Source organism: Piliocolobus tephrosceles, chromosome 15 (assembly GCF_002776525.5).
Source record: "Piliocolobus tephrosceles isolate RC106 chromosome 15, ASM277652v3, whole genome shotgun sequence".
NCBI classification, from domain to species: Eukaryota; Metazoa; Chordata; class Mammalia; order Primates; family Cercopithecidae; genus Piliocolobus; species Piliocolobus tephrosceles.
In genome coordinates, this window is record NC_045448.1 from 73,967,359 (window position 1) to 73,989,328 (window position 21,970).

Sequence of the window (21,970 nt, forward strand, 5' to 3'; positions counted from 1 at the left end):
CCACTGCACCTGGCTAAATATTGTTTATTTTAAGTAGCAGAATATAGGGAGTCAAAAGTAACAGGATGAAGATAAGGGTTATCTCCCTGAGAAGTTAATTTGTTAGTTAACAAGGGTGTCAAAATGCAATAAGCAAGATTAGTGATAGGGTAAAAGATGCCAAGGAATCAGAAAATTAATCTTGTCCTATTGTCTTGGGTATAAACCACCCATTTCTGCAGTCAGCAGCTTCTGGGGAAGTCCCAAGAATCTTCAGTTTGAGGTCTTCCAACAGAATGGAATGTCTGGTTGCCAGGAGAAAATGATGCATGTCTTTTTAGTTGTGTAATATGAATCCAAGGATCAATGTCTTGTAGTTTTACTGCTGGGTCAGTTGTTGACAGTACCTGACAATTTTTTTTTTTTTTTTTTTTTGCATTGAGGCTCCAGGGAAATTGTTTTCTAATGCTTTTTCAGAAGACCAGATCTCTAACTTCAGAGGCTGCTTAGGTGGGTGCTTTGAGAATGCAGCTTCTATCTGCTGTTGATAAAGCAGGAGTTCTCTTATAAGTCTCCTGCAGCAATTAGTGATAGCAGCTTATATTAGTAGTATCTAGTATTGGAAGTAATTCACAAATACATGAGGAAGCTTGTTATTAACTCAGGAGATAACTTATGGGTCTTAGAATGGATTGACCTGTTGTCATGAAGGCAAATAGAAGTACTTTGGGCTTTGGAAATTAGAGAGCTTTGAAAACTATTTTTTAGAATTCTATTAGTTCTCTTTATCTTTCCTGAAATTTGTGGATGCAAAAAGAGAGTGGAGTTTCTAAAAAGGTAAAACTTTACAGAGTTATTTACTATCAGTGAAATGTGTGTCCTCTTACTGGAGATAAACATTGAGATTTCACATTCAGAAATACAAAATTAAGCAATTTTTTTCTACCATTACAGTAATAGGTCTCCAGCAAGGAGAACCCCTAAACCCCTTAAGAATAAATAACAACCCTAATGTACTCATAGTCCATTTAGAGGTGTTCAACAGAACTCCAAAACTGGGCACCAGTTCATGTTCTACCTTTATAGTTTTGCCAGGATTGGGTCGTTGACAGGTAGGTAAGACATACCTCCTTGGCAATAACCCTAAAATTGCCCCACCAACATTGGTTCAGCATCATTATCAATGTATCTCTTCTATTGTGGGTAATACCATGAAGACTTTTTGCTGGACTCCACTTTAATTATGGTTATTTCCTTAGGTAACAGTGAAGCATCTCAAGATTATTATTATTTTTTTTAATTTTAATTTAAAAATTTTCCCCATAGGTCATTGGGGTACAGGTGGTGTTTGGTTACATGGCATCTCAAGATACTTTAATTTGCCATTCATTTTGTAGAGGTTCCTGAAGCGGTCAGGAAATCTTTGTTTTTAAAGAACTCCAAAATCATTGTGGAACCACCAAAACGTATGTACTATCCGTATAAATATTTGCGCTGTTACCCTTTATCAGCTGGTTGGTCTAGGCCAGGGCAATTCCTACACTAACAGAGGACCTGGAATGGCATGCTGAGTCAGCCACTTACTAGGTAAGAAACTTTGGGCAAATTAATTTTTTGAGCCTCAGATTCTTCATACATTAAATAGTAATACTTGTCTCACAGAACCGTGAGCATCTAATGAGTTATTGTACAATAACCAACCTATCACGAAGTCCTTCGCAGTATTTCCTTTAATTATCACACCCATCCTATGTGATGGCCTATTATCATCGTTTTAGAGACACAAAGTCACACCGCTTTAAGTGGTGATGCGAGGATTCAGACTCCGATCTTTCTGATGCCAGTGCCCAGTTCTTAATCTAACAACCCGTGACACTTTTCCACGGTTACGTTCAAGCGCCCACCATATAGCCTGACACGTTAGGAGGTACTCAACCTTTAAAACTTTATAATTTGCATGTGTGATTATAACGGGTACGTCCTAGAGTTTGATCTCTTTTCTGTGCAGGGGCTAAACTCCACCCCAGCCGAGAACTACACTGTCCTCGCGCGGGGCCCTCTGCGCCCCCGGGAGGCACCCAGTCCCGGTTTATTGTGAGCTTACAGTACAGTTCGCAAGGTCCCGGCCGGTGACGGCGGCCAGGCGGCGGCGTCGCCTGTCGCAAATCTCTGCCCTGGGGCCTTCCCGCCGGGCCCCGCGCGGCGTCCCTAGCAACGCGCGCGCAGTCTCCCGGCCCCGCCCAGGCGGGCGGCACTGCGCCTACGCTGGGCCACAACCGCCAGTCAGGTCTCTCCCCTTCCCCTCCCTCCCCCCTCCCTCCTCCTCCTCTGCCGCCCAGAGCGAGACACCAACATGGAGCCCGAGGATCTGCCATGGCCGGGCGAGCTGGAGGAGGAGGAGGAGGAGGAGGAGGAGAAGGAGGAGGAGGCTACAGCAGCCGCGGCGGCGGCGGCGGCGGCGGCGGCGGCGAACTTGGACAACGTCGTGGTGGTGGAGGTGGTGCAGGAAGAGGCGGGGCGGGAGTTGGACTCCGACTCTCACTACGGGCACCACCATCTGGAAAGTACAGAAGACGAGGAGGACGAGGAGGACGAGGAGGCCAAGGCCTGGCTGCAGGCGCACCCCGGCAGAATTTTGCCTCTGCCATCGCCTCCGAGGCACCGCTACTCGGAGTGCGAGCGGACCTCCCTGGAGAAGGTGAGGCGGGCCGGGGAGGAGTGTGAAGCCGCGGCGAGTGGAGGGTGGAGGGTGGAGGGTGGAGGCTGCGTCCCGAGCGCTCCGCCCTTCCGCCGGTCTCGCAGCTTGACGGAGAAAACGCGCGCGGCTGAGGCTAGTAGGCAGCCCTGACTCCGGCCTAGGTGCCGGCAGGCTGCTCCGCGTCTCCAAGGCTTTGTGGCAAAGACTTCTCGTTTCCTACCCCTCGGTGAGTCTTGGGCCGTTTGAACTCCCACAGACGTTCAGGGGAGTCTGCATTCCCCGTGAGTGGGGGTGAGAAACGCTGAGAGAGGACCACGGGTGTGTCGAGCCCTGAAGGAGGGAAAAGGCGATGTAGGACCGGAGCGAGTGGTTGCCTGGGGAGCATCTTGTTGGGGAGACCGTGAACAGATTAGCTTGACTGAATTGCAGGACTGCCCTGAGGGAGCAGTGTGAATAATGTACACCGCGCGATCACTTAGTTTGGAGAGGCTCCCCGCAGGTTTTCCTCCTCTGGACAATCATTTGTAGCAATAAAGGGGTTCCCCAGTCGATAGGAGGGGCTTGGAATGGAAGAGGCTTGTGATGTGGCTCCAAACAGTCTGGAAAACTAGAAAGCACAGATAATACACAATGGAGAAAGCCGATTTCATGGTAGGCCACCCGAAGATCATTTTGAAAATAACTCTTCAATTTATTTACTGCCCTTACCCTCTTTTTTAACTTACTGCTTTTCGAGGAGCAAGACCTGCCCTGTTCAGTACAGTAGCCACTAGCCACGTGTGGCTTTTTACATCTTAATTAAAGAGAAAACTATTATAGTTTTGAATAAGAGTTAAAAATAAATAAAATGAAAAATTCTATGCGTCTGTTCTTGGCACTTTTCAAGTACTCAGCAACCACACTAGGCTAGTGGCTACCATATTGGACAGAGCAGATAATGGAACAGTTCCATCATCACAGACAGTGAAGGTGTAGAGTTTTGTCACTAATGAGCAGTAGTTGTTTTGTCTGGTAAATATTCCAGGGGGTACTTAATTCATTGAACATGTCTTATTAGGATTCACCATGTGCCGCACATTGTGCTGGGTGCTAAGGAAACCTTGGTGAACCCAAACATTTTTGGTCTCTGCCTTCCTCGTGTTCATGGTCTAGACAGGGAGGCAGACAGATTTCAAATGATCATATAAATAAAAGTAAAGCTAGTATATGCTAATATTCTGTGAAAGCATAAAGTAAGATAATCTGGCCTTGTCAGTGAAGCTAGGAAAGCCTTGAGGAGGTTATGCTAGAGCTGACATCTGAAGACAGTTTAAGGTTAATCAGGCAAAGGGGAGGGAAAGAGCTCTCTAGTTGAGGGAAAAACACATGAAAAGGTACTGTTGGTGAGAGAGAGCATGGCATTTTCCAGGACCCAGAAGCCAATGTGATTTGAGCACAGACTGCAAGGCTTTGTGTGCTATGGCAAGGATTTAGGGGCTTTATCTCTGGAGCTTTGGGGAGTTGACAAAAATATTTGAAACGAGGAGATGTATGATAAGATAGATGTTTCAGAAAGATCAGGTGTATAGCAGAGTGCAGAACAGCTGTGATAGCAAGGTGGGATGGGGAGCAGTAGTCATAGGTCAAGGACATAAATTAGGAGACCATTGCAGCATTGCCAGGCAAAAGATGATGAAATTTTGGAATAGGGAAGTGTCGGTGGATACAGGGAAAAGTGGACTGATTTGAGAGATATTTAAGAGGCAAAATCATCATACTTAATAACGGATGGGATGTGAAAGGTGAAGTAGCCAGGTGTTAGGTTATTGTTTGAATGGTTGTGCCAATATTAAGATATGGCCAGATTTATGGTGGGGTGGTGGCTGTGAGTGGGTGTTGGAATTGGTTGGGTGGATCTTAAGATTATGAGTTTGTTTTTGAAGACTGAAGGAGAAGTCTGGGCTAGAGATTCCAAGTTGTAAGTCATCTACATAGAGACCATAATTAAAGCCACACTTGTTGACTAGGTCTCCTAACTTTTATTTTGTCCTGTGACTTCTTGCTTGAATAACTACTAATATTCAAATCTTTATCTTGAAGCCTAGAGGAGGAGTTTTTTAAACAAAATTTTAATTTAATTTTAGATTTGGGGGTACATATGCGCGTAATTAACATGGATATACTGCGTAATGGTTAGGTTTGGGCTTCTAGTGAATCTCTCACCCAAATAGTGAACATTGTACCTGATAGGTAATTTTTCATCCCTTTTCTCCTCCTTCTGGAGCCCCCAGTGTCTGTTTATTTTCATCTTTATGTCTGTGTGTACTTATTGTACCCATTCTCTCTTTATGTCTCGGTATATGCATTGTACCCACTTGTCTTATCAGTGAGAGCATGTGGTATTTGATTTTCTGTTTCTGAATTATTTCACTTGATAAATAGCCTTCAGGCTCCATTTATGTTGCTGCAAAGAACAGGATTTCATTCTGTTTGTGGCTGTATAATATTCAATGATGTATATTAATACATACTACCTTTTTTTTTACCCATTCAGTTGTTGATGGACACTTAGGTTGATTTCATGACTTTGCTATTGTGAATGGTGCTGTGATAAACATATGAGCACAGACCTTTTTTTTAATGGAGTCTAGCTGGTCTAGAACACCTGGGCTCAAGTGATACTCAGCCTTGGCTTCCCAAAGTGCTGGGACTACAGTTGTAGCCACTGTGCCTGGCTCAGATGTCTTTTTGATGAAATGATTTATTTTCTTTTGGATAGATACCCAGTAGTAGGATTGCTGGGTCAAATGGTAGTTGTTTTGAATTCTTCAAGAAATCTCCATACTGCTTTCCACAGGAGTTGAACAGCTTACATTTCCAACAACAGTGTATACCTGTTCCCTTTTCTTCTCATCCTTGCCAACATCTGTTTTTTGACTTTTTAGTAATAGCCATTCTGACTGATGTGAATGGTATCTCATTGTGATTTTAATTTGCATTTCTCTGATGCTTAGTAATGTTGAGCATTTTTTTTCATATTTTTTGGCCACTCATATGTCTTCTTTTGAGAAGTGTCTGTGCAATCTTTTGCCTGCTTTTTAGTGGATTTTTTTTTTCATGTTGATTTGTTTGAGTTCCTTATAGATAGATGCTGGATATTAGACCTTTGTCAGATGCATAGTTTGCAGATATTTTCTGCCATCCTGTAGGTTGTCTGTTTACTCTGTTGGTAGTTTATTTTGCTGTGCAGAAGCTCTTCAGTTTAATTAAGTTCCATTTGTCTGTTTCTGTTTTTGTTGCATTTGCTTTTTAGGTCTTAATCATTAACTTTTTTCCTAAGTATTCTTTAGGATTATTATAGTTTTGGGCCTTATATTTAAGTCTTTAATCCATCTTGAGTTAATCTTTGCATATGGTGAGAGATAGGGAACTAGAGGAGGAATTTTTAAGCTAACCCTCTTTTACATACAGCCAATGTGAGAAAATTATTATCCTGTTTAATAATGAGCTATCTTTTTTTTTTCCTCCTGAGACGAAGTCTTGCTCTGTCACCCAGGCTGGAGTGCAGCATCACGATCTTGGCTTACTGTAATCTCTGCCTCCCGGGTTCAAGCAGTTCTCCTGCCTCAGCCTCCCGAGTAGCTGGGATTACAGGCATCCACCACCACGCCTGGCTAATTTTTGTATTTTTAGTAGAGATAGGCTTTCACCATGTTGGCCAGGCTGGTCTCGAACTCCTAACCTGTGATCTGCCTGCCTGAGCCTCCCAAAGTGTTGGGATTAGAGGCATGAGCCACTGCATCTGGCCTCTAATAGTGAACTATCTATGGGTAATAGAAAATCTTACTTCCGAGAGTCCAGAGTATTTTTTTCCTCCCCACAGTTTTTTCTTTCCCCTGAGAGAAATTAGGTATTTTCTTATTTACCTGAGAGAATATATGATAATATAGAGAATATATAGGTGATTTTCTGTGTTAAAGGTAGATTTACGATGATACAATGAGTATTCAGATACGTTTTCCTTTAGTTCACTGGCATATTGAAACTTACTGGCATAGGTTGGAAAGTGTTCTAAGGAGAAAATGCTTAGTATATTTCTTGCTAGAAATTTATGAACTATGAAATTTTTAGGTGTGTTGTATAACATCTAATGCTGTGTATTTAGAGGATGAGATCAAATAATAGGAAACATTAATTTCATCCAGTTTACTCTCAAGTTAAATGACAAAATTGTGTTACTCAATTTACTCTCATATCTCACTAGATAATAAGGGACTTATAGTGGTGTTATATAAGGCAGTGATTAAGTTTGTAGTCCTGTTACTGAGACTGAGTTAAGCTATGATACTGTTTAAATTTGAAGCAAAATATGACCAGTCTTACAGCTGAGTCTTTTTAAGAGGGAAGTGAGTGATTCAGAGCCTCATGTTGTTTTTATGCTGGTCCTACAGACCATTCAAACACTTCTTGTAATTCCTCAACCTGAATTTCTGAGTTGTGCTCGGGAAGATAATTCAGTTCTCTGGGTTGGTATCACTAGAAATTCTTGGTCTCCAACTTTTAATTGGGTCATCAACAGTGCTTGGAAATCTTTTTTTTTTTTTTTAAGATGGAGTCTCTCGCTCTTGTCACCAGGCTGGAGTGGCAGTGGCGTGATCTTGGCTAACTGCAACCTCCACCTCTCGGGTTCAAGTGATTCTCCTGCCTCAGCCTCCCCAGTAGCTGGGACTACAGATGCGCACCACCACGCCCAGCTAATTTTTGTATTTTTAGTAGAGATGAGGTTTCACCATGTTGGCCAGGATGGTCTCGATCTCTTGACCTCAGGTTATTCACATGCCTCGGCCTCCCAAAGTGCTGGGATTACAGGCGTGATGAGCCACTGCACCCGGCCCAACAGTGCTTGGAAATCTTTTTAGTTTCCTCTCTGTCAGCTTCTTTCCCCATCTTCCCTCTTAACCTCTGTCTCCCACCCAGAGTTCAACATCCCCCCATCAGCAGGTTACAGTTTCAAAGGAGAGAACACAGGCTGAACCTCTTCCATTTCTGCTCCCCATCTCCAAATTTATCTACATTGCACAATTTATTTTTTTAACCTATTCATATGCATTTTATTATTAATATTAATCCTGTTTTGTGTTCCTAGGATAAAAACTATTTAGTCATCGTGTACTTTTCTCTTGAGGAACTGCTAGATTTCATTTGCAGATATTTGATAATGGTTTTAAATGTTTTTCTGTTTGTTTTTTGTTTTCTTGGCCAGTATTTATCAAATTTGACATCAATATTATGCCATTTTCATAAAAGGTACTTGGATGATTTTTGTTTTTCTGGAACAGTGTAAGTACAAAGGAATTTTTCTTGCATGTTTGAAAGATATCACCATTTAAACTATCTCTGGATTCCTTTCAGGGTTGTAGTATATATATGTTCTCTTTTCTTGGGTTAATTTTGATAATTTTCCTAGGAAATCATTCTTTTCAGTAAGAGTTTCTAGTTAATTTTAATGGAGTGCTACACAGTATTCTTTATTTTTTCATCTGCCTCTGTGGTTATTTTCACTTCTCATTCCCAATTTTGTGTAATTATGCTTTATTTTTCTCCTGATTTGACTAGGTAGGGATTTATTTAATTTATTTTTCATTGAAGGACACAGCTCTTGATTTAAGTTTAATTCTGTTGCTGTTTATTTTTTTAATTATTAAAAAATTAATTATTAATTTTAATAAGTTCAGTTTTCATCTTTTACTATTTCCTTAGGTTTACTTTGATGTGTGTGTGTATTTCCTTGTGTTGAGTGCTTAATTGACTTCCTTAAAAACATTTTAATAGCTTTTTTGAGATATTATTCACATACTGTACAATTCACCCTTAATTTAAACTGCACAATTCAGCCGTTTTCAGTATATTCATAGATATGTGCCATCATGATCGCTGTCAATTTTAGAACATTTTATCACTTATAAAAGAAACCCCATACACTTTAGCTAATATCCCCCATCTTCCATTCCCCATATGCAACTATTAATCTACTTTCTATCTATAGATTTATCTATTTTAGGCATTTCATATAAGTGGAATAATATGTGGTTTTTTTGTGACTGGGCTTCTTTCACTTAGCTTAATGGTTTCAGGATTCACCTGTGATGTGGCATGTATCAGCACTTCATTACTTTGTATGGCCGAATAGTATTTTATTATGTGGATACGTGATACTTTGTATATCCATTCATTAGTTGATGGACTTTTTTTTTCATACTTTCTGTCTATTATGTATAATGCTACTGTAGACATTCTTATATAAGTGTATGTGTGGACATATGGATTCATTTCTCTTGGATGTATATCTAGGAGTAGAATTTTTGGGACATATGGAATTCTGTTAACCTTTTAAGGACCTGCCAGATTGTTTTCCTAAGTGGCATTCCAATTATCAGTGTATGAGAGTTCCAGTTTCTCCACATCCTTATCAGCACTTGTTATTACCTGACTTTTTTGTAGTTTTGATTTGCATTTCCCTTATGGTTCGTGCATCTTTTCATGTGCTTCATGGCCATTTGTGTGTCTTCTTTGAAGAAATAGCTCTTCAGGTCTTTTGCCCATTCTTTAATTGGGTTGTGTATTTACTATTGAATTGTGAGAATTCTTTATGTATATTCTTTATATATATGCATATTGCATATATAATCCCTTATCAATCAAGGGATGGACAAGATATAGTCCCTTGACAAATGTGAGGTCGTGAGGACCTACTATGTTTTCTTTGAGATTTTATAGTATTGCTATTACATGTAGGTCTTTGATCCATTTTGAGTTACTTTTTGTATATGATGTGAAGAAAGGGTTCAAACTTTATTCTTTTGTGACTATCGAGCACTGTTTTTTTTTAATTTTATTTGTGTAAATTTATAGAGTTCAAGTATAATTTTGTTACATTGATATATTGCATAGTGGTGAAGTCAGGGCTTTTAGTGTCTCCATCACTGGAGTAGCCTATGTTGTACTCATTAAGTAATTAATTTCTCTTCATCCACCCCTCTCTCACATTCCCCACCCTTCCAAGATTCTATTCTCTGTCATTCCATACTCTCCTTCCAGGTGTACATATTATTTAGCTCCCACTTGGAAGAATAGGCAGTTTGTCTTTTTGCAGCACCATTTGTTAAAGAGGCTCTTCTTTACCCCATTGTCTTATTATCCTTGTAGAAAATCAGTTAACCATAGATATATGGGTTTATTTCTGGATTCCCAATTCTATTTCATCGATTTATATGCCCACCTTATGCCAGGAGACACTTTTTTTTTTTTTTTTTTTTCTGAGACAGGTGTCTCTTTGTTGTCCAGGCTGGAGTGCATGCAGTGGTGCAATCTTGGCTCACTGCAACCTCCACCTCCTAGGCTCAAGTGGACCTCCTATCTCGCCTACCAAGTAGCTGGAACTACAGGCACATGCCACCATGCCTGGCTAATTTTTGTAGTTTTTGTAGAGATGGGATCTTACCATGTTGCCCAGGCTGGTCTCAAATTATTGAGTTAAAGCCATCTGTCTACCTCGGCCTTTCAATGTGTTGGGATTACAGGTGTGAGCCACCATGCCTGACTAGGAGACACTCTTTTGATTAATATTGCTTTATAGTAAGTTTTGAAATGGGGGAGTTCTCCAACTTTGCTTTCATTTTTCAAGATATTTTAGTCATTCTGGAGCCCCTTGTAATTCCATATGAATTTTAGATTAGCTTGTCAATTTCTACAAAGAAGCCAGCTAATATTTTGATAGAGATTGTGATGAATCTGTAAATCAATTTGGGAGTATTATCATCTTGATGTTAAATCATCTGGTCCTTTTTTTTTTTTTTTTTTGAGATGGAATCTTGCCCAGGCTGGAGTGCAGTGGTGCGGTCTCAGCTCACTGAAACCTCTGCCTCCTGGGTTCAAGCAGTTCTCTTGCCTCAGCCTCTAGTAGCTGGGATTACAGGTGCACACCACCACGCCTGACTTATTTTTGTATTTTTGGTAGAGACGGGGTTTCACCACGTTGGCCAGGCTGGTCTCGAACTCCTGACCTCAAGCGAACCACATGCCTTGGCCTCTCAAAGTGCTGGGATTGCAGGCGTGAGCCACTGTGCCTGGCCTAATCATCTGGTTCATGAACATGGGATATCTTTTCATTTATAGTTGTGTCAGTTAATGATGAGGTTACATTCTGAGAAATGTTTCATTACACTATTTCATTGTTGTGCAAACATCATATAGTGTACGTACACAAACCTAGATGACATAGCCTACTACACACCTAGGCTATATAGTCTAACCGTTTGCTCCTAGGCTACAAACCTATACAGCGTGTTACAGTACTGAATACTGTAGGCAGTTGTAACACCATGGTAAGTATTTGTGTATCTAACACACAAATTTTATAAATATATATATTAATATATATAAATTTATATATATATATTTTTTAGACAGAGTCTTGTTCTGTCACCCACGCTGGAGTGCAGTGACACAATCTTGGCTCACTGCAACCACTACTTCCCAGTCTCAAGTGATTCTCATGTCTCAGCCTCCTGAGTAGCTGGGATTAGAGGTGTGTGCCACCACGCCTGGCTAATTTTTGTATTTTTAGTGGAGACGGGTTTTTGCCATGTTGCCTAGGCTGGTCTTGAACTCCTGACTCAAGTGATCTGCCCGCCTTGGCCTCCCAAAGTGCTGGGATTAGAGGCGTGAGCCACCATGCCGGGCCGGTATTATAATCTTATAGGACCACCATTATGTATGTGGTCTGTAGTTGATGGAAATGTTCTTATGTGGCATACAACTAATTAGATGTTTAAATTTCAATGATGTTTTATAGTTTTCAGAATTGCGCATTTTTTTCTTAAATTATTCAAAACATTTTATTGTTTTTAATGGTGTTGTAAGTGGAATTATTTTTCTTAATTGAATGGGTTATTCATCATTGTAAATGTTTAAAAACACTTGATTTTTATATGTATTAATACTGTTTCTGAATCTCTTCTGAACTTGTTTATTCATCCTAATAGATTATTTGTGGGTTCTCTATGATTTTCTGATAAAGATCATGTCAAGGGCAAATATATATAGCTTTATTTTTTCTTTCCAATCTGGATGCCTTTTATTTATTTATTTATGGCTAATTGCCCTGGCTAGAACCTTTAGTAAAATATTGAATAGGAGGGGTAAGAGTGTATATGCTTTTTTATTCCTGATCTTAGGGCAAGGGTGTCCAATCTTTTGGCTTCCCTGGGCCACATTAGAAGAATTGTCTTGGGCCACACGTAAAATACACTAACAATAGCTGATGAGCTAAAAAAAAAAAAAAAAAAAAAACTGCAAAAATATCATGTTTTAAGAAGGCTTACGAATTTGTGTTGGGCCACATTCATGGTCCTGGGGCTGTGGGTTAGACAAGCTTGTCTTAGGGAGAAAGCATCCACTCTTTTACTTCTGAGTACGATGTTAGTTGTGCGTTTTTAATAGATGCCCTTATCATTATTGATGAAGTTTCTATCCCTAATTTCTTGAGTGTTTTTAATAATAATTTTGTCAAACTATTAATCGATGTATTGCATGAATTGATATTGTTATTAAACCAGCCTTGTGAAAATAACTCACTTTGTCACAGTGTGTAAACATTTTATGTGTTGCCTGTCATAGAAATACACACACACACACGCTTGTATTTTGTTTGAGTTATTCCATTTATATTTGTAAGATATATTGGTCTGTAGTTTTCTTTTGATGCCTTTGTCTGGTTTGGTATCAGGGTAATATTGACCTCAACGTGAATTGAAAGTATTCCTATTGTTTTTGGAAAAGTTTGTGAAGGACTGGCGTTAATTATTTGAAAGTTTGATTGGTTACATCAATGGGTCTGGGGTCTTTTTTTTTTGCAGGGTGGGGCATAGTATTTTAATTACTAAATCACTCTTTTTTCTTGTTGTGGGTCTATTCAGATTGTCCATTCTTTCTTAAGTCAGTTTCAGTAATTTGTGATTTTTCTGGGCGTTTGTCCATCTCCTCTAAGTTATCAAATTTGTTGACATACAGTTTAAAAATAGTATTCTCTTATAATGCTTTGTATTTCTGTAAAGTTGGCAGTGAAGTCCCCTTTTTTATTTTTTATTTTGGTAGTTTGAGTCTCTTTTTTCCTTGGTGAGTCTAGTTAAAGGTTTTAAAATTTTGTTGATATTTCCAGAGACTATCTTTTGGTTTGATTGCTTTTCATTATTCTCTGTTTATTTCCATTTGAACGCTTCTGCTTTGCTCAGGTTTAGTTTTCTCTTTTCTAGTTTAAGATGGAAGACTAGAATATTTATCTTTATTCTATTTGTAATATACATGTTTATAACTATAAATTTCCCTCTGAGTACCAGTTTAGTTGCAACTCATAAGTTTTGGTATGTGGTGTTTTTGTCATCTTAAAATACTTAAAATTCTTTTTCGTGATTTTTTTTTTGACCTATTTGTTGTTTAGGAGTCTGTTGCTTACTTTCCGCATATTTGTGAGTTTCTCTGATTTCCTCTGTTGTTGATTTTAAATTCATTTCATTTTGATTTGAGAATATACCTTATGATTTTAATTATTAAAATTTTTGAGGTTTTATGGCCTAACAAATGGTCTATCTTGGGGAATGTTCCATTTGTACTCAAAAAGAAGGCATATTAAGCTGCTCTCAGATGGAATGTTCTATGACTCTTACTAGGTCTAGTTGTTTATAGTGTTGTTCACATCTTATATTTCCTTGTTAGTGTTTTGTCTAGATGTTCTGTTCTTTAGGAAAAAAATAGATCTTTTTAGGAAGTAGCTATATGTTTACAGAAAAATTGAGCAGAAAGTACAGAATTCTTATTCACCACTTCCTCCTTCCCTCCTTTCTGTGTTGCAGTAGTGTGGTATAGTTGTTATAATTGATGAGCTAGTATTAATACATATCATTATTATTTATTTATTTACTTTGAGATGGAGTCTCGCTCTGTCTCTTGAAATATCAACAAAATTTTGACAACATACAGTGTAGCACAGTCTTGGCTTACTGCAACCTCAGCCTCCCGAGTTCACACAGTTCTCCTGCCGCAGCCTCCCAAGTAGCTGAGATTACAGGCATGTGACACCATGCCCAGCTAATTTTTTTGAATTTTTAGTAGAGATGGGGTTTCACCATGTTGGTCAGGCTGGTCTTGAACTTCTGACCTCAAGTGGTTTGCCTGCCTTGGCCTCCCAAAGTTCTAGAATTACAGGCTTGAGCCACTGCACCTGGCCAATACATTATTATCAAAATTCATAGTTTGTATTATGGTTTACTCCGTTTTGTACATTCTTTGGGTTTTGACAAATGAATAATGACATGTTTCCACTGTTATGGTGGAACATGTGGTGTCATATGGAATGATTTCACTGTCCTAAAAATCTCCTGAATTTCACCTGTTCATCGTTCCTTCCTTATTTTTGAAATCCTGGCAACCACTGATATTTTTGCTGTTTTTGTAGTTTTGTCTTTGCAATGTCATCTAATTAGAACCTTACAGTATGTAGCCTTTTCAGAATGACTTCTGCCACTTAGCAATGTGCATTTAAAATTCCTCCATGTCTTTTCATGGTTTAATAGCTTACTTGTTTCTTCCCCCTTGATTTTTTTTTTCTTTTTTACTGTGGTAAAATACATATAACATAAAATTGACCATTTAACCATTTTTTAAGTGGCATTAAGTACATTCACATTGTTGTGTAACCATCACTACAGTCCATCTCCAGAACGTTTTAATCTTCCCAAACTTAAATTCCAGCATCTGCCATATCTGAGTCTGGTTGTAATGCTTGCTCAGTCTCTTCCAAACTGTGTTTTTGTCTTTTAGTATGCCTTGTAATTTTTGGTTGAAAACCAAACATGATGTACTTGGATGTGAAAGGAACTGAGGTAAATAGGTCTTTATTTATCTCATTAGTGGTTGTATTGTATTTACTGTTTGCCATACTATAGGTTTCAGAGATTAAAATTTCCCCTGGTGACCTTGATTTTGTATCTCCCATTGGCTTTGGGTTTCCCTAAGGATTTCTTCTTAGGTAAGAGCTGGGATATGGTGTTCTTTCAGTTACATTCCTCTGTTACTATCAGGAGCCCTACTGATACAGTGATAAAGTTTTGGGGTGAGGGGAAGTGTTCTGTACTCCTATGATTAGGTCTCAGTCTTTCCTCTGGGCTGACTTTCATTAGTGTTTCTCATCCCCCACTCACAGGTGAGAGAGGAAGGCTAGAAGGGCCTAGAGTTGGCTATTTCTCTGCTCCCATGTTGAAGGATCCAGTGGGCTTGAGTTGGTTATTTCCCTTCCCCTTCCTCAAAAGTTACAGTGGGCTGAAGCTGGGTATTTCCTTTTCCTAAGGTCAGTTAGTCTGTAAAACTCTAGTTGGTTAGGCTCTGGTAAAATAGTTTGAGGGCAAGTTTTCTAAGAAGAACAAACTACTCTGGGAATATTCAAAATGGCTATCTCCCAACTCCCTCCCCCTAACTGGAGAGTGGGTATTTTTCTGTCATCTTAACTGTGGTAACATGCTAGGGGTTGTGGAGATAAAACTTACAGAATTATGGAGGCCCTTCGTAAGACTGATTTCCCTGCAGCGTTTGATTCTCAAAGTTGTCTGCATTGCACCTCCAGCAATTTGTCAATTATACTAGTTTTTTCTTCCCTAGTACTAGTTAGTTCCCACAATGGTTTCTGTTCTTGCATTTCTGCTCTGATAAGTTGTGATTCTCTGTGTATGTGTCTCTTCAACTTTTGAAACAATAGTTTGTCCTTCATCTCAGTTCTCTGATGGATATAAGAAGAGTTTTGATTTTTTAGTTTGTTCAGCTTTTGTGTGTGTGTGTGTGTGTGTGTGAGAGACAGAGAGAGAGAGAGAGATGGGGATGGGAATGATTACTTCAAAGCTCTTTATATGCTTCACCAGACCTCTGTTTTTTTTTTTTTTTAAGATGGTATTTCACTCTTGTTGCCCAGGCTGGAGTGCAGTGGCATTATCTTGGCTCACTGCAACCTCTGCCTCACGAATTCAAGTGATTCTCCTGCCTCAGCCTCCTAAGTAGCTGGGAATACAGGCATGTGCCACCACGCTCAGCTAATTTTTTTTTTCTTGTATTTAGTAGAGATGGGGTTTTACCATGTTAGGCTGGTCTCGAACTCCTGACCTCAGGTGATCCACCTGCTTTGGCCTCCCAGAATGCTGGGATTACAGGCGTGCGGTTTTGCTTTTAAACAGACTTTATCTTTTAGAGCAGTTTTAGGTTCACAGCCACATTGACTGGGCAATACAGAGAGTTCTCATCTTTGCCCTGCCCCTCCCCATAGCCTCCCTCACTGTTAACATCCTGAATCAGACAGGTGTCTATAGCTTGTCTTTTTATTCTTTTGACTGTGTTTTTCACAAAGCAGAATAAGTTTTTAATTAAGTCCAGCTTATCAATTATTTCTTTCATAGATTATATGCCTTTAGTATTATATCCAAAAAGCCATCACCTAAATCAAGGACATCTAGATTTTCTCCTAGGTTATCTTCTAGGAGTTTTATACTTTTGCACTTTGCATTTAGGTCTTTTTATACTTTTGCACTTTGAATTGAGTTAATTTTTTTGTGTGAAGGATGTCAAGTCTGTGTCTGGATTCATTGTTTTGCATGTAAATGTCCAGTTGTTCCAGCACCATTTATTGAGAAGACTTTCTCCATTGTATTGCCTTTTGTTTTTTTTTTTAATCAAAAAATCAATTGAATACATTTATATGGGTCTGTTTCTGGGCTTTCAATTCTGTTTTATTGATCAGTGTGTCTCTATTTCGTTGACACACGCTGTCTTTATTACTGTAGCTTTATGGTATGTCTTGAAGTTGGGTAGTGTCAGTCCTCCAATTTGGAGTCTTTTGCCTCTCCATATAAACTTTAGATTGAATTCATTGATGTGTATTAAATATTGCTGGGATTTGGATTGGGATTGCATTGATCTTTAATAGATCAAGTTGGGAAGAACTGACATTTTAACAATATTGAGTATTTCATGAAGTTAAAATACCTTCTCATTTATTTAGTTGATTTCATTCATCAAGTTGTATAGTTTTCCTCATATAGATCTTACATGTATTAAGTTAGATTTATATCTAAATATTTCATTTCTTGGGTTGTTGATGTAAATGGTATTGTACTTTTAACTTCAAATTCCTCGTCATTGCTGGTATATAGGAAGTGATTGACTTTTATATATTAACCTATATTCTGCAATTTTGCTAGTTTTACTTATTAGTTCCAGGAAAGTTTTGTCAGTTCTTTTGGATTTTCTTTTTTTTTTTGAGATTGAGTCTCGCACTGTCACCGGGCTGGAGTGCAGTGATGCAATCTCGGCTTACTGCAACCTCCACCTCCCAGGTTCAAGTGATTCTCCTGCCTCAGCCTCCTGAGTAGCTGGGATTACAGGTGCCTGCCACCACGCCCGGGTAATTTTTTTTTTGTATTTTTAGCAGAGATGGGGTTTCACTATGTTGGCCAGTCTGGTCTCAAACTCCTGACCTTGCGATCCGCCCTCATCAGCCTCCCGAACTGCTGAGATTACAGGCGTGAGCCACTGTGCCTGGCCTGAATTTTCTATATAGACTGACAGTCATGTCATCTGCAAACAGAGAGTTTTATTTCCTCCTTCCCAAATGGTGTACCTTTTATTTCCTTTTCTTGTCTTATTGCATTAGCTGTGACCTCCAATACACTGTTGGACAGTGGTGAGAGGGTGTATTAGGTCATCGTTGTGTTGCTATAAAGAAATACCTGAGGCTGGGTAAGTTACAATGAAAAGAGGTTTAATTGACTCATGGTTCTGCAGAGTATGAGAAGCTTGGTGCCAGCATCTGCTTCTGGTGAGCTTATAATCATGGTGGAAGGTGAAGTGGGGGCAGGCGTCTCACATGGCGAGAGCAGAAGCCAGGGAGCAAGGGAGGAGGTGCCACTCTTTTAAATAACCAAGTCTTCTGTGAACTTAGTGTGAGAGCTCACTTACCACCAAGGGAATGGTGTTAAACTAATCACGAAGGATCTACCCCCATGATCCAGTCTCCTTGTACCACACCCCACTTCCAACACTGGGGATTACATTTCAATATGAGATTTGGAAGGGACACATATCCAAACCATATCAGAGAGGGAATCTTTGCCTTGTTCTTGATCTTAGAGGGAAAGCTTCAAGTGTCATTAGGTATGATATTAGTTGTAGGATATTTTATAGATACTCTATATCAAGTTGAGAATATTCTCCTCTATTCCTACTTTAATGAGAATTTTTATTGTGAAGAGGTTGTCAAATGTTTTTTCTGCATCTGTTATATGATCATGTGGTTTTTCTTCTGAAGCTTGTCAATGTGATGGATTATATTAATTGATTTTTTTTTTTTTTTTTGAGACAGGGTCTGGCTTTGTCACCCAGGCTAAAGTGCAGTGGTGCGATCTTGGTTCATTGCAACCTCTGCCTCCAAGGCTCAAGCCATCCTTCTACTTCAGCCTCCTGAGTAACTGGGACCACAGGCATGTGCCACCACACCAGGCTAATTTTTGTATTTTTTTTAGAGACGGGGGTCTCCCTTTATTGCCCAGGCTGGTCTCGAACTCCTGAGCTCAAGTGATCTGCTCACCTTGGCCTCTCAAAGTGCTGGAATTACAGGTGGGAGCCACTGTGCCCAGCCTTAACTGATTTTTGAATGTTAAATCAAGTTTGCATACATGGGATAAATCCACTTAGTCATGATGTACAATACTTTTGTACATTGTTAAATGTGATTTGCTAATATTTTGCTGAGAATTTTTACGTTGATATTTGTGAGAGATCATGGTCTGTAGCTTTCTTTTTTTGTAATGTGTTTGTCTAGTATTGGCAGTAGGGTAATACAGACCTCATAGAATGATTAAGAAGTATTCTCTCTGATTCTGTCTTCTGAGAGATTTTAGAGAACTGGTACAATTTCCTCCTTCAGGTTTTGGTAACATTACCAGTGAACCTGTCTGGGTCTGCTGCTTTCTGTTTTAGAAGGCTATTAATTCATGATTCAGTGTTTTTAATAGATATAGGCCTATTCATTTTGTCTATTTTTTGTGTCAGATTTGATAGATTGTCTCTTTTCTTTTTATTTTTTTATTTTTTTTTATTGAGACAGTCTCACTCTGTCGCCCAGACTGGAGTGCAGTGGCACAATCTCGGTTCACTGCAAGCTCTGCCTCCCGGGTCCACGCCATTCTCCTGCCTCAGCCTCCCGTGTAGCTGGGACTACAGGCGCCCGCCACCGCACCCGGCTAATTTTTTGTATTTTTAGTAGAGACGAGGTTTCACCATGTTAGCCAGGATGGTCTCGATCTCCTGACCTCGTGATCCGCCCGTCTCGGCCTCCCAAAGTGCTGGGATTACAGGCGTGAGCCACTGCGCCTGGCCCAGATTGTCTCTTTTAAGAAATCATTTATTTTATCTTGACTATCAAATTTGTGGGCATAGAGTTGTTTATAGTGTTCCTTTATTATCCTTTTAATGTCCATGGGATCTGTTGTGATGTCCTCTCTTTCTTTCTTTTTTCTTTTTTTTGAGACAGACTTGCTGTGTCACCCAGGCTGGAGTGCAGTGGTGCAGTCTCCCTCACTGCAACCTCTGCTTCCTGGGTTCAAGTGATTCTTGTGCCTCATCCACCTCAGTAGCTGGGATTACAGGTGTGTGCCACCATGACCAGCTAATTTTTGCATTTTTAGTAGATTTAGGGTTTCGCCACATTGTCCAGGCTGGTCTCGAACTCCTGGCTTCAAGTGATCTGCCCACCCTGGCCTCCCAGAGTGCTGGGATTACAGGAGTGAGCCACCATGCCTGGCCTCATTTTTGATGTTTATAATTTGCATCCTTTATCTTGTTTTAATAGCCTGGCTATTGATCTTTTCAAAAGAACCAGCATTTAAGCTTTCACTGATTTTCTCTCTTTATTTCCTGTTCTCAATTTCATTGATTTCTGCTCTACTTTTTATTTATTTTCTTCTCCTCACTTTAGATATGATTTATTCTTCTTCTTCTAGTTTCCTAAGTTGGAAGCTTTGATAATCGATTTCAGATTTTTTCCCTGATGTATACATTCAGTGTTATAAATTTCCCAGTTAGCACTGCTTTTGCTGCATCATGAATTTTGATAAGTTGTATTCTTACTTTTATTTAGTTAAAATATTTTAAAATTTCTTTTTAGAGTTCTTCTTTGACTCACATGCTGTTAGAAATACGTTGTTTAATCTCTTAAGTATGTTGGGATTTTCCAACTATTTTTCTGTTATTGATTTCTAGTTTATTTTTTCCTTTATTGTATATATTTATACATCATGATGTTTTGATATGCATATACCTAGTGAAATGGTTGCCATAGTCAAGCAAATTAACATATTCATTATCTCACATAGTTACTGCCTTTTTTTGGTTGCAAGAGCATCTAAATTCCTTTTAGCAAGAATCCTAAATATAATACAATATTATTAACTATAGTGCTTATATTTTACATTGAATTGCTAAACTTGCTCGTCCATCATACCTGCAACTTTGAATCCTCTGACCTACATCTCCCCATTTCCTCCCCTGTTCCTCACTTCTACTTCTTTGTACTTGACTTTAAAAAATAGATTTCATATATAAGTGAGATCATGCAGTATTTTTCTATCTTCCAGGTTTATTCATGTGACAAATGGCAGGATCACCTTCCTTTTTTTTTTTTTTTTTTTTTTTGTTGTTGTTGTTGTTGAGACGGAGTCTTGCTCTGTCGCCCAGGCTGGAGTGCAGTGGCCGGATCTCAGCTCACTGCAAGCTCCGCCTCCCGGGTTCACGCCATTCTCCTGCCTCAGCCTCCCAAGTAGCTGGGACTACAGGCGCCCGCCACCTCGCCCGGCTAGTTTTTTGTATTTTTAGTAGAGACGGGGTTTCACCGTGATAGCCAGGATGGTCTTGATCTCCTGACCTCGTGATCCGCCCGTCTCGGCCTCCCAAAGTGCTGGGATTACAGGCTTGAGCCACCGCGCCCGGCCTCACCTTCCTTTTTAAGGTTGAATAATATTCCTCCCCTTCCCATTTCCCTTCCCCGTGTGTATGTGTGTGTGTGTGTATGTGTGTGAGTGTGAGTGTATGTGTGTGTATCTCATAGTGTATTCATCAAAGGATACTTTAGTTGTGTTCATAGCTGTTGTGATAATGCGCAATGAACACGGGAGTGCAGGTATCTGTATGAGGTGGTGGTTTCATTTTCTTTAGGTTTTTCCCAGAAATGGAATTGCTAGGTCATACAGTAGTACTTTTCTTTCTTTCTTTTTTTTATTTTAAGACAGAATCTCGCTCTGTTGCTCAGGCTGGAGTGCAGTGGTGCGTTCTCAACTCACTGCAACCTCCGCCTCCCGAATTCAAGTGATTCTTGTGTCTCAGCCTCCTGAGTAGCTGGGGTTACGGTTGTGCACTACCCTGCCTGGTTGATTTTTGTGTTTTTCAAGCTGGTCTCAAACTCCTGACCTCAAGTGATTCGCCCATGTTGGCCTCCCAGAGTGTTGAGATTAAAGGCGTGAGCCAGCGCGTCCAATGGTAATTCTATTTTTAATTACTTTAGAAAACTTTACACTGTTTTCCGCAATTGCTGCACTGGTTTACATTGCCACCAACAGTGTACAAGGGTTCTCTTTTTTCCACACCCTTGCCAACACTTATCTCTTGAATCTTTTTGTTTTTTAAATAATAGCCATTCTAACAAGTGTGAGATGATATTTCATTATGGTTTTAATTTGCATTTCCCTGATGATAGTAATGTTGAGCATCTTTTCCTATGCTGGTTGGCCATTTTTCTTTTCTTTTTTTTCTGTTTTGGAGAAATGTTTATTCAGGTCCTTTGCCCATTCTAAAATTAGGTTATTCGTTTTTCTTCTACTGAGTTGCACGAGTTCTTTATATATTGTGGAAATTGACTCCTTATCAGATGTTATATGGTTTGCAGATATTTTCTCCTCATCTGTAGTAGACTGTCTTTTCATTTTGTTGTTTACTTAGGTTTGAAACTCTTTAGCTTTATTTAGTTCCATTTACCTATTTTTGCTTTTGTAGCCTGAGCTTTTGTTGTGATATCCAAAAAAAACATTGCTAAGACAAATGTCAAGGAGCTTTTCCCATATATTTTCTTCTGGGAGTTTTATGGTTTTAAGTCTTCATGTTGAGTTCTTTAATCAACTTTGAGTTGATTTTTGCTGATGGTGTAAGGTAAAGGTCCAATTTCATTCT

At 39.4% G+C, this 21,970-nt stretch overlaps 1 protein-coding gene across 5 annotated transcripts in view; it reads left to right on the forward strand.

Moving 5' to 3' along the window:
* Positions 1 to 2,227: 2,227 nt before the first annotated feature.
* The window catches only part of ALMS1 (ALMS1 centrosome and basal body associated protein), a 220,513-nt gene continuing 200,770 nt past the window's right edge, over positions 2,228 to 21,970 (forward strand). For 4 of the 5 annotated variants that reach the window (XM_026456443.2, XM_026456446.2, XM_026456445.2 and 1 more), the window contains exon 1: positions 2,295 to 2,677. In XM_026456443.2, the coding sequence (XP_026312228.1) occupies positions 2,333 to 2,677 (345 nt within the window). In that variant the 5' untranslated portion in view covers positions 2,295 to 2,332. Of the gene's footprint in view, positions 2,678 to 21,970 lie in introns of all 5 variants that reach the window. The other variant, XM_023223966.2, reaches the window with a different exon arrangement.